Here is a 16,003-nt window from a genome sequence, read left to right as displayed (position 1 = left end):
ACAAATGACACAATCAACCTCAGCTATACTTTAACTATTGTGCTAATTAGAAAATGTTAGCACACTAAACACACTAAACTAAGATGGTGACCACAGTAAACATTACCTAACCACAACATTAACATGTTCAACAGTGACATTGTGAACCAAAGCACTGCTGTGCCAAAGTATAGCCTCATAGAGCTGTTTCCATAGCTATAGACACTTTGTCTTGTTAAAATACATTGTGTGTACAAAAACTACTACAACTCTATGGCTCATGTTGTCCCTTTGTCTACCAACTGGCATTACATCTGAAACAAGTTGGCATTTGATCAAATTCAGACAGCATTCAGGTTGTAAATGTCGATACTTTCATAATGACCTGTAAATTGTCAAAGTCCTCTTCACTGTGTCACATGACAGAGGGACATGCTGTGGTTTTGCAATGTGCATGCAACACAGAAACATGGATTCTGCCACATTCGCACATTCAGTATAATGTAAAAGTAAGAGCATGTAATATTATTAGTTCACTGTATGCACCAACATACTCTCCTGTGGGAACAGATCATCTGTTATGGATATTGTTGCCCATTGTTGGATATTATACCATGACACATGTGGCCATTGTGGACAGGAAGTCTCAGCTGGCAAAGAGGAAATGGCCATCAGCGAATGGAAACAGGAAGGGCTCATAATGTCAAGTCAAAAACAAATACAGTACTATATTAGCAATGCGATACTTCATATCCAAGCTAATTGGCAAATGGGAGCATTCATTTTAAATCTCCAAGTGAATCATAGTAAAAAATATGATTTATTTCAAAGGATCTATTTCAGAGACTTTCATGGTCATTTTGTTCCCTATTCATTTTCCTCTGGTCTAATATGGCTATGTGAGGGGAAACCTTCAAACATGATACAGTGAGTTATTGTTTCCCCAAAGCTGTGTACAGCTCAGTGGCTGAGAAATGAGCTGCTGAGTGCAAAGTAATTTCTCTAGATTACAGTAAATTACAGTAGAGCCGCTCAATTAACTTAACCAGACCAAATCTGTTTGACTCCACATCTACTGTATGCTGCAAGTAAATAAGCTTTGGCACTAACCAGGCAGAATTCAAAAGTTACAATTAGCAGCATATTTGTATTTGATGTAGATTTAAACTAAGCCGTTGGAAAATAATTCATTCCTAGTATGATGTAATACAAACTGAAAATGCTGCATTTAGTTTGTCAATAATACAACTAGCTGCTTTGATATTAACACCTGATAGTGGCTGTTATGTAACTGACTTTTTGAATGAGACAAAGCCATAAAACTATGACATTATGGTACCAGGTCTAACTTTCATTTTCATTTCAATGTAAGTATAATCTTAGCATGTCATAAACCAATCAAAGTGACTCACTCCTCACATGATGTAAATAAGTTTATTGAAAACACAAACACTTTTTACACACAGAAAGAAAAAAAAGAAATGGCACATTTTTTTCCAAAAGGGCATTAAAAAAAGAAAATCTGCTCAGCGATATATCTTGGTGTATAAGATAAATACAAACTCACAGACACATTTCTCTTTGATCAGACACATGTTGGACAATAGTTTAGATATCGTTGTGGAAGCATTTGCTAGAAATAGACGGTGAAAACAGAACAAAAGCAAAGAGTGGCAGGAAATGTTTCATGTTTCAGGTTCTGTCATCCAATTGTTTTATAAAACAAACTACTGCTATATCGATAAAGTGTTAACTCAAAAGTGTAAAAAAAACAACCCAATAAATAAATATGAGACGCTACATCACCTTCACCTATGCCAACCTTAGCTTAGCAGAGTAATAAAAGATGTTTTAAAATAATTTGGGATGACAGATCGACAGGAAGAGGAGTCATCAGGCATCAACTTGGAAATGATGTCACCTGTGTGTCACTGTGAATCTTCATCCATCAGAAATGTGGGACTTTGTCCAATTATCTAGAGCAAAAGAAAGCAAAAGACATGCTCATATTGTGACTGGCAGTAATGTTACTTTTGTCAGCTGAGACATAAAAACATTGTAGTGGCTCTGAACCAATTAGCAACTCCAGAATAGATAATGAATAGATGTACGACTGTTTTGCCAAATTTAATTAATGATGAACTTTTTTATTGTTGACATTTTATTGACTAGACAACTAATCAAAAATAAAACACTAGATTAAACAATAATGAAAAGTCATTACATGTAACCTTTCTTACAAAAGAAGCTCTTACCTGTCCAGACGGTTGACCACATCTCTCACAGTGTTGATGAGATTCTCGCTTTCTTGGGGATTACTGACAATGATGCTGTGGAGCTTCTTCATGTAGGAGTCAATGGTATCAAGACAAGGCATCTCTCCGCTGCCTGTGGGACAACAAGTGTGTGTGTGTGTTATCCCCCGTATTTGTCATAAAACACAAAATGTTCCTAAGCTAACAAAAATTCGATTTTATGTCACTCAAATCGGGGTAGACACCATCATTAGGTTGCAGCTGACAATATCTCTTACTTTTAGCAAAGTATCTGCTGAGCACCACAGGCTAAAATCAATGAAAACAGATCACAGGGATTAAATCAAGAAAGATTTGTGAGCCTGAAAAGCTGTGTACCATGTACTAAATTAAGTATTGTATGAATTTAAACTGCTCTGAAATCTGGCACGGTGCCAGAGAACTTTAACCCCTGAGATCAGAAAGAAAATGAAGCAAGCACAAAAACACCAGCCTCATCACCACTGATGTTATTGCTCTGAGCAAAAAACAGAGCATGTCCCAGGTTGTCAATTTTAGTTAATTAACTGAAATGGCACAATTACGAGAAGAGAATGAGCAATCGTCTGAAATCAGAAGTAAACATGATTACACTCGGAAAAAAAGCTTTGATGTTACTTATATGTTGACTCTAAACAGAAACTGACAGTTTCCCTGAGGCAAGGTCTCACTGGATTTTGCAATCATCTTTCATCATCAAGCTTTTATGAAATTATGCCAATTTGTGTTGTTTGCAGTGTGTGTCTCTGCTGTCTGAGCGAGGCATTTAAATAGGTGTGAGAGAAATATGCAGGAGAAAATCAGTAGGTGTGAGCTCAGCACAGGTTCTGTATGTGGATTAAACAAGTGGGAACAAAGTAGGACCACATTCCTTTAATTTAAACGATAAACATGTTAAAATGAATGTGGGTTCAAGGCTTGATTTACCTGGGCGGTCCCTAAAAAGAACAGCAAGCAGTTTAATTTATGGGGATTCAGGAAGAGAAGACGTTGGAGTTCAAAGCACAGAAAATATATTGTAGGTGTTTGAACACAGCAACAATATTTATGTCACACCAACTTTAACTGTAACTCTGTAGCCTCTAACAGCCTACAGCCTAGTATTTATGTTTGTGTCCTGGCATGGATTACTGGTGTGAGGTATCAGATCAATACCAGTTTATCATGTGCATCGATCAGTATCAGAAACTTTGGCCCAAAAGCTCCACGCATACTGTCAGATATAAAAGAAAAGACATTTTATTTTTAAACACAGTAGTGTGTTGATTTAAAATAATAAAATCCTTTTTAATTTAATTTCCTTTTTATTTAAGTTCCCCAAAACTGATGGTCCCAGTCTAAACTGTCGTAATGGATGAGACAGGAAGTCTTTATCGGCAAAATATCTAACAAACTTAGGAGGTTGCAGAAATGCCCATATTAATAAGTCATCCAGGATAGTGTGGAGTCATTTATCTTATTTTAATTAAAGAAATAAAATACAAAAACAGAACGAATCAAAAGGTTGTTTCACTTTGATCCAATAAAGATGAAAATCAAGAGTTTTCCTCACATAAAATGGAGGCAAGTGGAATGACCTTGGGAGATGAAAACTGCCTAAAAAAATTTGACAAAGGAAAAACAAACTTATTATGTGGAGTTTATGTCTGGGACTGGGGTGACCACTGAACGAAGCGATACTGGTTCTCACCTGGCAGAGGTACAGAACTGAAGCTGGAGGTGAGCGCTTGACGCAGGGTCTCCAGGTGTTGGTGGAGGAGCCCGTTGCGTCCCCTCTCTTGCATCACGTCGCCTTCCAGCCGCTCCACCGCCCCACGCATACTCTCCACGTGCTTTTGCAGGGCTGCGTTGCGCTCCTCGTACTCCATGTTGGTCTTACGCAGCTGCCGCATCTCGGCCTCACGTGCTGTTGAGGAATACGAGAAAAAAAAAAACACAAACACACAGAGAACCAGAAACAAATGCAGATCAGAGCAGAAGTCCAGAGATGAGATACAATGGGATAGAGCAGTTGGTGCTGTCATGCAATTTTAATCCGCTCAGAGATGTGAGTTCTTTAAAAGTTTGGTGGACTGTGGAACTATTTTAGGATGACAGAGCACTATAAACAAAGTTCTCTTGAGGTAGCAAAGGAATGTTTTGAAACACTTAAATAAATGGAGGTTTTAAAAAAGTCACAGCACAGACAGGCGGCCGCACTCAGGCTTTTTACCTTTGCTGTGGTTGAGAAACTCTTCTGTGAAGATTGGGATGTCAAACACAGTTCTGTCCTTCCCCTCTGCATCCTTCTAATGGAGGCCAGAGACAGAGGAACAGTGAGAAGAGAGATAAGCTCAAGAGTGAAAACATTTGGCCACACAGACTGACAGAGAGAGAGAGAGAGAGAGAGAGGGAGAGGCGGTCATTTCTCTAGCCGGGCTGTGGGTGGCTGGTTAATTGATTTCATACCTGGCCGCGGGGGAAATACAGTGATACAGTTTAAGGAATGAGGAGGTAGAAGTAATTTCATCAGCGGTGCTGCTAAGATATCAAAGGCTCTGAAATGGGTTGCAATATATTTGCAATAAAAATGTGCTTCACGATAGCAGCACAAGATACAGAGCAGGTTTCACTTCTATATCCCCTCCTATGAAAGCATGCATCTCCCATCCTCCTTTCCTAACATAATGAAATTTATGCTGATTCTCGTCCTTTGAAATCTGAAAGGGGCAAACACTGGTGTTCCCCAGAGGAATGCTGTTTCCAATAAAGTCACCTTGGCTGTAACCCTTCAGAGCATGCTGAAATGCTTACAAAGGAAACCTCTTAATTACATGCAGAACTTAATAAAAATGAATTACACACTTTGGTAAAAGCCAAGTGTTTGGATCACAGACACAAACACAGCACCAAAGCGGATTAACTCAGCTTTAGTGATGCAACAATAAGCACAAGAGGAGGGCAAACGCAACAGATTTAGGTTCCTCTGTGAGAAAACGGCAAACACAAACTCTCACCATGATTACACAAAGGCAAATCATTGAAATTGGTGAGAGTTTTTACCGGTCGCAAAGGTCCAGTGGAGTATTTGACAGTTTTTCACACATATATTGAGGACACTGTCATTTGAACTCATTTTAATTTTTGAAATAATCTTAGTTCGTAGCCTCTGTTGCCATTCTTCTACATCAACCATATGAATCTAGGTGTATTTGATGACCTAGTTCTCATCAATGCAGCAAGAACGTTGTTTTAGTGAAAGCTGAAGAAAGCCAACACAAAATGTTACATTAGCACAAATTATACATGGTAATGAAACAAAGTAAAGGGTGATTCACTTGTGACATAACCAGAGATAATATTTAGTCGTTTTTTACACTCTAAAAGATATAATTAGAAGGATTTTAAATAATTTCATTAATTTATTCTACTCAACATAAGGATGTGCTGCACAAACAGTTTCTACAGTTGCAACAATGCTGAATGCAGTGCTGCTGTGTATTATCACTGTTATCTGTACGTATACTCTGTTGCATTGCTCCTTTACCCTTTATTTGAGCTGCTGCTGCTAAATGATTTCCATCTGAACTTAATGAATCAAGTCATCCTCATGGGACCTTGTGCTTTTCTTCCCTTGAAAGAGATTGCGGGGTAAATATCTATTACATTTTGACAGTCAGACGAGGATTTATTCGCTCAATTAAATATATTTTCTTCTCGAGGAAAGTGATTGTGAATGTACAAGAGAGGAAAGGAAAGAGTTACAAACCTCGTGAAGAGCCTCATTCGCTACCTGGTGCCCAACATCTGGAGAGGAAAGAAAGAATAAAGAAAGAGGACAGCAGATGATTCATGTTTCCCATAGCACAGCGGGCTTTTTACTACATTGTGAACTGACAGAATGAATGAAAGTAATAAGGGGGAAAAAAATCCCACCTCTGCACTCTACTATAGAAGATACTATGAATCAACTGAAATGAGTCAGAACATCATCTTCAGGATGGGCAGATTTCTTATATTTTTTTGTTTATGCTGTCAACATTTATAAAATTTAAACCGACATTTATCCACAGTAACAAAATAGGGACAGATAATGTAGACCATGTGTTGTGTGAGCAAAGAGACAGCTCTTTGGCCTTTAGTTTAGCTTTAATTTATAACCCTACCTAATCCAAAGTCAGTATTCCTGTCCTTTCCACATTTCCTTTGAATACGCAAAGCAAATGATGAATTATCTTACACTAAATAATCAAATATATTTTTATGCTGAATGTGCATAAACATTTTTTGGGTGAGTAACCCGAGTCGAGAATAATTTCCAAACCGTTGCAGTGACTGTTGCTAGCTTGCCATCGAACTGCTTTTCTAACCAGATCTCACCTCCCCTGTGTCGCTTGCCCTTCTGCTTCTCTTGGACCTTTCTGGTGAAATGTTTGTAGGCCTCTGTCTTCTGGTACTTTTCCAGCTCCCGCATGTAGCGCTCCTTGTCTCGCTCCGCCTCGTCCAGGTATCGCTGCCGAGAGAACAAGGAAAGGTGAGGAGAGAGGGAAAGATTAATACAAAAAAAAAAAAAAGAGGAAAATGAGATTTGGTGAAACAGGATGGAGGGGGGGATTGTGGGTGAGATGATACAATGAGTGGGAGTGATTATTCCTAATCAGGATTAGTTTAGGAGGATCCTCATTTCAATTGACAAAAATCTGTAATTTGCAATATTAATAACCTACATTCATACAAGGCTTGTAATATATTAATGTAATTAGTTTAGGAATTAGAAGAAAAGCTACTAAAAATGCTTTCACGCTAACAACTTGTCTCAGGGTAGTGAGAAGTCTGACTCTGCTTTCAACTCTGTGGAAGACAACAACATGGTGCAAATAAGCAGCCAAGTTACCTGAACTCTATCCCACCTTCGTGTTTACTAACAAAACGTGTTCAGACTTCTCAAAACTTCTTTGAAAAGATAGATGCGAAATCTGTGAGTTCTAACTTTGCTCAAACTATATTATAAATACTTTAGCAGCTGTACCTGAGGAATTCACCTTTACCTGAAAGTGGAAAACATTCAGGCTGAAATCATGTCGAAGCTGGAGTGTGGGACTGTTTTATCCCCCTTCTGGCAGTGAGAGTAATTACAACAAAACAGTTGACCCCGGCTAACATTATAAGCACTGCCATAGCCAACTTTATTGCTACAGTTGTGGCTGCAAAACGGTGGATTAATTGTTTTTAACATCACGCAACTCCAGCAAAATAATCCATTCAGTGCGATGACATTTGGAAAGTCTGGAAGAGCTGCATACCCACAGAGCATCCGCAGTATAAGTTTGTCTGGCTAGCGTGGGAATGTCAGCACTGATACAACTCTGTACAACTCATCTGTATACTGTGAAATATACTGAGAGATTTACCTGGCAGTGATAGGCTTAATCACCATTGTGTAAACTCAGTGGCAGGACTTGAATGTAACAGACTTTCATTTTTATGTACAAGTTGGGCACTGCACAGTCAAATCAACTATATATTAGTTTGCAGTTAACAAAGGTTCCGTGTCATAACATAACTATGACATTTTCTGACTAGCATGTGTGCTATAATGATAAAATACAACATTAAAACTAGTAAAAGCTGATTATGATTCAGGTTACCCTGTCTAGGATCATTTTAAAAGGGCATCCGAGTGTTTCCTGAAACTCAGATATCTCTACCTGAATATAACTGCAATTTTGTTTTTTTCTTTATTAAAATGTGACAGTACATGACTGACATTGTCCCACATTATTCAGGGCATATGTGGGAAACAATGCAAGGGGTCATCAAACTACAGCAACACAAGCTGTACGAGATGTCAAACAGCCACCGAACTAAAGCTGCCTTCACATGGACTGGATTCAGGCAGATGGTCGGGACGGACAACACCTTCTGGACGGCATGTGAAAAATGAATTAACAGTGTGATGGACTGGCTGGACAGCAAAACAAAACATGCATGGCAATAAGATGCTGTATATGATGTTATATTGTTTACAATGAATGGAATAAAACATATTAAATAAAATACTTTCAGGTCTATTATTTTATGTAATTATTCTAGTAATATATGTATCTACAAAATGCAACTTTTTTTTATATTCTATTGCAAATGTTTCAACTTTTCTTGTGATATCTCAGTAGGATTTCAAGCTTTTATTGAATAATTCTGCGTGTTTTTGCACCAGAATTATTAGCTTCTCATTGTCCAGATCGCCCATGTTTTCTCCTTGTGTGACGGAGCTAAAGAACATCTATTCCTCAACAACCGATTCCTTCAAGTGAAACTTTTTCGACTCAGTGCTCAGTGTTAAAAGAAGTTTTTTCCAGTCCTGCTTCGTTCTTTTGTATCATGGTTTTGATCTGTTCTTATTTGTTTTTTTGTCACTTGTCCTCTGTATTTAGATCTTGGCCGAACGAAACATAGTTTAGGTGTGACAAGATCTACAGGCGTATTTCTCACGTCTCATGTGGTTTGAATGTGAAAGTTACACCTTTGACATCTTTGAATGTTCTGCATATATTACGCTGTATAGTAAAAGGTGTGATACTGAAGTCTGTTTTTGGCTGTTATTAGATACGTTTACTCAGCCAAAATACAATCACTACCTTCATTACTAATGCTGTGAAAAACTGATATTTTACAGGGAAACTGATATAATTAAGTTCCAACCTGTCAAGAATCAGAATGAAGACATCTTTAAAGTGAACAATTATTTATAATTCTTCTTATAAAGAAAACATGCAGAGGTTCTCCAGGCTGCTTTAGATACACTACAACATTTACATAAAGGAGCTCATCATCTGCTGCTAACAGTAATGTCCTGGTTTGTTTAACACTTTGCTGATGCCATCACAACTTTGGAAAATAGTATTGTTTATGGTGTTTAATGTTATTATAGATTTTTATTAAGGGATTTCCCTACATTGCTCTTGTGCACAGTGAAAACTCTGATAAATGTCTCTGGTTAAATCTGTTACGGGGAAATTGGTGCCACTTGGCTGACTAGTTCAGTCCAGTCCTTTGGGGCACGATTGCTGCAATTACTGAAAGCCAAAAGTAATGACAATTAAAAATCCACCATCTTGTTACTCAAAAACCTAAATAGGTTTTGCTGCTGGCTGCTGCTGCCTCTGGTCTATTTATTTTCTCCCACTTTTTCAAAAGAATCGTAATGGTTATTTACTATTGCAACACAAAGCTGTGCTCATTTTATGCATTTTAGATGCAATCTTACAACATATGAATTGAAAGGAAAGAATTCTGAGACTCTGCCACATTTCTTCTAGATCATATTCTCAGTATCCTTTCCGCAACTTTTTCACTGACCTGCTTCCCCTCTGGGGGCAGCTTGCTCCACTCGTTGCCCAGCATCCTCGTAATCTCTGGGAACGGTACGTCTGGACGCTCTGCCCGTAGCTGCTCCCGTCTGTCATTCATGAAGCGGACGTAACCCGTTAAGGGGGCTTTGGGTGCGTTGCTGTCCTTCATTGGCTTCTTCCTCTTCCTCCCCTTGGGCCAGCTGCCACGTCGAGGCTTCTGAATACAGATAAGAAAAACAGACACGTTCTGAAAATTCGGGTAGCAATCGCCCGTGATATACGCTGATGAGGCGTTCTTGGATTTTGAATTGCAGGGGAAAAACTGGAAAATATGCCATGTGATAGCCGTGTGTTCACCTCTTACCTCATCTCCATTTCTCTGGCTGTCGTTGTCGGGATTGGCTGCAGGAGATCCCGTCTGCTCGTCCATGACTTCTAAATCTACACGAGAGATCTGGAGGATGACAGAGGGAGATGTTAGAATTGGAAACATCTAATACCAGCACAGCAAAGCTTAATTTTTTAAAAATTGGACAAATAAAAACTTAAGCTACAGACCTAATGTACATGTATATGATCTGGAAAGGCCAATGTTACAGTAAGGCCTGGAGTAGCTGGGTACACAAAATCGGGACACTTATTGCTGCCCAACGATGGCAGGTTCAAAGGGTTTTGGGACATGGTCGGACTGACGTTTGTAGGCATTGTCACCATGGATGCTGCCCAGTCAGGAAAACCAAAGCAGACTGTTCCTTCAACAGCAGTATCGCCTTTTTCTGTTTTTTATTTCCTCCACCGATCTCCTCCTAAACTTGGCTCTGAAACCCCTCTTGGCCAGCCACATTTCCTCTAATAGAAATGTCTTACCGCTATCAATCATTACTCAGCAAGTGATTGAAAAAACACACTTGCGCTCACTCCTCAGACGCTCCCATTTTCAACAGGAGGAAATAAGTGCTTTGGTACTGCTTCGTAATTAGAGATAAGAGAACGCCTACATGCTAAAATGGAGTCAAAGTTAAGTTTCACTAAGTTTTAAAGAGATTCTTTAATCAAAAACTACTGTTAAATTCTAGCTTTGGATAAAAATGAGTTTGATTCTTGAAACCAAATGGAGAAAAAAAACCCATTAGGTCACTTATGCTAATAAACAAAACAAAATAATTGACGGAATATCTAATTAAACAGTATACTGACTCAGAGTACTTGTGGGTAAGGTTGAGCTCTGAAAATAATAACAATATGATTGTGTTTTAACCTTTGACCTCTTCTGAATTACTGCGTGGGAAGTGAGCTACAGTATCCTGGATGTGGTTTCTGCCCCCCTGCCACTAAATACTGTGGGAAAAGTCTCAGAGGAATTAGTCAATTCACCACAACTATCCCATTTGGAAAGAGAATAAAAAGGGAAATTCCCCTCTAAAAGCAGACAGTTAAGGTGTTTTTTCAAATATTTCTGTGATGCCACATCCCACTTCCTCAGAAATGCTGATAGTGGCGCATACAGTTGTCAAAGATGTAGTCAAATCCTTTACTTTAGTAAAAGTACCAATACAAGCAATGTAAAAATAAGCAGCATGTTACTGTTGTAGCTGCTGGAGGTGGAGCTACTTTCAACTACTTTATATACAGTTATCTAGTTTAGTCCAGTGGTTCCCAACCTAGGGGTCAGGCCCCTCCAAAGGGTCATGAGATAAATCTGAAGGGCCATGAGATGATTAATGGGAGAGGAAAAAAGAAAAAACTAAGTTCTGATACACAAATCTGAAATGTGTTGAAATATTGGATCATTTGAACATTTATTGAAATGAAACCATGTGACAAGTATAGAGGGAAAAATCACTATTTGGTGGAGTTGTTAACAACTCATAGACATCTGAAATGTGAGCCTGACTACACACTGCTTTTTATAAGACGTCAAAAACCAAAAAAAGTTGTAACCACTGGTCTCATCATTAATAATGTGTTTTTATTTTAAAAGCTTTTTGTATTATTCATTGCGTAAAATCTTTATCTAAAAAGGAACTAAGAATGTCAAATAAATGTAGTGGAGTAGAAGGTACAATATTCCCCTCTTAAATGTGCAAAATGAAAAGTGTAAACTAGCCTAAATTGGAAATACTCAAGTAAAGTGCAAGTACATCTGAACTGTACTGAAGCACAGTACTTTCATCCATAATGTGTCACATATTCAGCAAAAGAAACTTGCAGGTAGAAGGGCAAAATACTCAGTCTTAAGTAATAACAAAAAAGAAACCATGAAAAGAAGAAAAAACAACATAAAAATCATGTTCCTCCTCCTGCTCTGCTTTCAGACAGTTCAGTACAGCTGCAGTGTCCTCTGCTGGATGAGACTCCATAATGCAAGACTCAATAATAATTTACTTGGGATTTTATCCTGATTGAACAATGAATATACAAGCAACCAGTCATTCCAGTTCATAAATAAAGGATTAATTAAAAAATATGAATAAGATATAATAATTTTAATAGAAATAAAGAAAAATAAATACATAAAAAAGTAAAGGTATAAGTCCCAGGCATCCTTAATTAAAGCAGTCTAATAGATTTTGATAAGATATAAACGTTTCTTTTATATATAAATTATTGGGTTGTCTTTGATATGTTGGCTTTGTGGATATGAAACTTACCTAACAAAATAAAAACGTTTACAATCCTACAAATATTGATATTTTGTGGAACAATATAATGTTACAGTGTGCCAGATTGTGATGTGATGTGTTTGTGATCATTTCCCTCTTTACGAGTTGGACACATATTTTTAAACACAACTTTTTAAAGTTATATTTAAATGATATATGACTTCTGTAGTTCAAGTTTTTGCCTCACAAAAAAGGAGTTAGCCTTTTTTGTGAGGCAAAAACTTGAACTTGAACAAGGGGACCAAAGGCCAAAGATTAGAGTATTTCTTTATTTAACAATCAATAGTTACATAATTTAATTACTAAATAAATGTAACTGTAATCTGTTACAGTTACTGAGAAAAAAATGTGTAATTAAATTACAGTTACTTATGAAAATGTTGATGATTACAAAGGGGGTTAGATCTGAAGTCAGACCTTTAAGATTTTGCTCAGGAGGGTTTTCCCTTATTGTTTAATATTTAACATGTTACCGAATATACATATATTGCTGTTTTTAATTCTTTGAAAACAATATTTGTTTTACATGTTGTAAATAAATCTACATGAACTAATGAATACATTTTCAAATGAGAGATAAATCTTCCTTTATAAGAAGTGATCTCTCTTATAAATCATGTCAGTATCCATGAAAAACACCTTTACTTAGATTTTGGTGGGTTTAATAGGAACACTTATCCTAACAGCTGAAAAACATTCATTAGAAAACTAGAAAAGTAATCAAAAAGTAATAAGTTAGTTTATTTTGATTAAACACTTACATTACTTATTACATTTTAAATAGAGTAAATAGTAATCTGTAACCTATTACATTTCTACAATAACCTTTTCAATCCTGGAAATAGCTGATATTACATTAAAACACCACAACGCATCACTATATTATAATTTAAGGTTATATATTAGTTGAATTTACGCTTATTTGAAGCACCTTGCACTAATTAAGGTTACTGCATGTTGAAAGTATCGGCTAACTTACCCATAATGTCAACATTACGCTACCTTAATGCAAACAAACGCTGTGGCCAATATGTTCAAGTGTATTATGATCCAGAAATAGTCCAGAAATACATATTTTAATTGATTATTAGTGAGATGATGACAGGATTCATTCAGACCGAGCAGCCAGCTCCGTTATTATGTTAGCTAACTCAGACAAGCTAACATCAACCTTAGCAGCTGAGATTAATCAACTACGGTGTTCATCTAAGCTGTAAACTATTGCTGTGCTGATGCTGAATGTTTGGCAATCACTGTGACTAATGTCAACCTTGAAACTCGGAAGATAAACTGAACTTTACAGTATCAAAGAAACAAAAGGTCTGCTAACAGCTAGCCGTGCTGCTAACGCTAGATTAGCACTAATGCTAACAGCAGTCCGCTAATGAACGCCTGCACACCAAAATGCTTGATTGCAAACATTATCTGACATGTTTAATATGCACATTGCAATAAGCATGCAGTCGAACTAACCTTATATACTGTAATCCGTAGCTGTACCTGTCCAAATGATTGTTTTCTTAATCAAAACAATACGAGCAGCCACATGCATAGACTCACAGCACATAGATAGGCATGTCTCCCTCTACCTGTACTGTTCAGGTCATTTCTCCTTATTATGTGTGTTGTTTGATATAATGAAGAAGACATATTTGATCGCACAATCTCCCAACATTTAAAGAGATAAACAAAGGCCAGAAAAATGTTAACTTTTCCTTTGTAATTTTAATAAATCTCTAATAGAGCTCATATGGGTACAGACCAAAAACAGTATTTTTATAAACACAAATACTATAGGCTATCATGTCTTTGTCAAAGGTCAATGATAATCAACACCAAAAAAACTAATTAAAGGATAGGTTCACAATTTTTCTGGCAGGTGCTTATAGGCTATGAAAGAGTGTTGTCCTTGCTGTATTCATTCCTCCTGTTCATAGGCTACTGGATATTAAAAGATCTCCTTCAGATGTGCTTTCAATGGAAGTGATGGGGGGCCAAAATCCACAATGTGTCCACACAGTCATTTAAAAGTAGATGTGACACTTATATGAGGCTTCAGCAGTCTGAGTTAGTCATATCAAGTGGATATCTGACACATTTACAGTCTTTTCAGCATCAAATTCCCTCTTTTGATGTTTCCTCGGACAGTGCTTTCCTGTTAGTGTGGTGGAAGTGCAGGAACAAAAAGAGGGACTTTGGCACTAAAAAGACTATATCGTTGACAGATATTTGCTTGATTTGAAGCTTCATATTATCTTTATTTACACTTTTAAATACATGTTTGCACAGAAGGAGACTTGTAGTTGACGCTCAACGATCATATTGTAAGCGCATTATAAAGGGATCTTCTAATAACAAGTATGAACAGGAGGAGTGAGTATGATGAGAAAAACCTATTTAAAATATAATTTGGACCCGTGTTGTTTTAAGACAAGCTTGAAAAACTGTGAACGTGGCCTTTAATTGAATCCCATTTGAAGGAACTGTTCTAGTTGTTGTATTTCTATGACCCCTTGTTGGTGGCCGTTTTCTTCGTGTAACAAGAGACCAAAGCACTTTAGGGTGTTGATTCCCCCTACTGTAGATTTTGTGTATTACACCTTCTTAGATTTATATTTTCCACATACACAGCTTGTGAGAAGTATTAACCCTGTAATTAAATACCATGTGAATCATATTTATATATATAGTTTTAGAGACCTCTTCCTGAGAAGCCTGATGTATATGATCAGATACATGTAGTACACAGATAAACCAATGCAGTGTTGAATTACTAAATATGTTGTAGGTTATTTTATGGTATATTCATGTTGAAAATATGTGCAACATATTAAATACAGGTATAGAGGGTCATTTATCTGTGAATCTTATGTATCATCATCATGCATAAAAAAGTTAGTAAGTGGTGATATGAGCGTAATGCAGGACCTATAAAGGCTTAAAACATGTTTTTGTTTGTTTGGGGGGAAAAAACATGCTATGAAAAATAAATTGCAAAAAATTCCAGATATATCAAAGTGTTATTTAATTTATTTTTTGAATTACTTGTCAGAAGGTACAATAAACACTCCAGTTTCAAATAATTAGAGTTTTTATTGGCAATTATTTGATGGTTCAGGCTTCACAGGGGGAGGAGGAGGAGGAACATTTTCATTTGAGGGGTTAGTTTTCCAGAAAAAATACTTTGTTTCAGTTTGTTCAAAATGATGCTACGACCAGGCCTGGCAAGTGCTCAAACTTTGTATAGTTTATAAATTAATCCTTAATACTCTTATAGCATTTTCAACTTCTAATAAAGCCCTCATCTACCATTATTTCAAGATGTCCTCATCTGTGTGTGTGTCTGCCAGTGTCACAAACGCATACAAATGCACATACACACAATTTAGCAGCAGCAATATTCTACAGTGTTAGCAACCCTGAGGTACAATCATCTTCATGATTGTCTTCATGTCTTCATCTTCATGTCCTAATTTCCTAAGCCTTTCTTGCCTAGATTTGATCAAGGTAGTTTCAGTGCCCTTCATTTCCAAGAAAGCCTTTTAATGTACCCCTGAGAACTGACCTGAACTTGCTGCTTCTGGCTGTTAGTTGTACTTGCATGGTGTGGTGTAATCAAATTATTATTCAAGCGAGAAAGTCTTTTTTTCCCCCATTGGTTAAAAAAGCAGAGTTACAGCCCTTAGTCAAATGTCTTGTGGCTGCACTGCACTCAGACGCTGCTGTAAGGGGGAAA

The 16,003-nt window shown here is 37.2% G+C and overlaps 1 protein-coding gene across 3 annotated transcripts; it reads right to left on the bottom strand.

The window, feature by feature from the left end:
- Positions 1-1,407: 1,407 nt before the first annotated feature.
- Positions 1,408-13,811, bottom strand: hmg20a (high mobility group 20A). Of its 3 annotated transcripts, XM_062421409.1 has the most exons (9): positions 13,741-13,811; positions 9,969-10,058; positions 9,612-9,821; positions 6,633-6,765; positions 6,022-6,059; positions 4,486-4,561; positions 3,964-4,179; positions 2,235-2,367; positions 1,408-1,955 (listed from the first exon to the last, which is right to left on the bottom strand). In XM_062421409.1, the coding sequence occupies exons 2-9, from the start codon at positions 10,032-10,034 to the stop codon at positions 1,952-1,954; spliced, it is 876 nt and encodes a 291-aa protein (XP_062277393.1). In that variant the 5' UTR covers positions 10,035-10,058; positions 13,741-13,811; the 3' UTR covers positions 1,408-1,951. The 3 variants fall into 3 exon arrangements, with proteins under 3 accessions (XP_062277393.1, XP_062277394.1, XP_062277395.1); XM_062421410.1 differs by lacking the exon at positions 1,408-1,955 and having other exon boundaries at positions 2,231-2,367; XM_062421411.1 differs by lacking the exons at positions 1,408-1,955; positions 2,235-2,367 and adding an exon at positions 2,394-3,869.
- Between the last annotated feature and the right edge of the window lie 2,192 nt (positions 13,812-16,003).

The sequence above is a fragment of the Scomber scombrus genome, chromosome 6, assembly GCF_963691925.1.
Source record: "Scomber scombrus chromosome 6, fScoSco1.1, whole genome shotgun sequence".
Lineage (NCBI taxonomy): Eukaryota > Metazoa > Chordata > Actinopteri > Scombriformes > Scombridae > Scomber > Scomber scombrus.
This window is presented reverse-complemented; position numbering and strand designations above follow the sequence as displayed.

What these genes read in the sequence shown, in the direction of transcription:
- hmg20a (XM_062421409.1), bottom strand. Translation starts at nt 10,034, where the DNA reads ATGGACGAGCAGACGGGATCTCCTGCAGCCAATCCCGACAACGACAGC. An exon ending in GCCAGAGAAATGGAGATGAG is followed by an intron (nt 9,822 to 9,968) that starts GTAAGAGGTGAA and finishes ATCTGTATTCAG; the next exon opens with AAGCCTCGACGTGGCAGCTG. An exon ending in CAGTTCTGTACCTCTGCCAG is followed by an intron (nt 2,368 to 3,963) that starts GTGAGAACCAGT and finishes GTTGTCCCACAG; the next exon opens with GCAGCGGAGAGATGCCTTGT.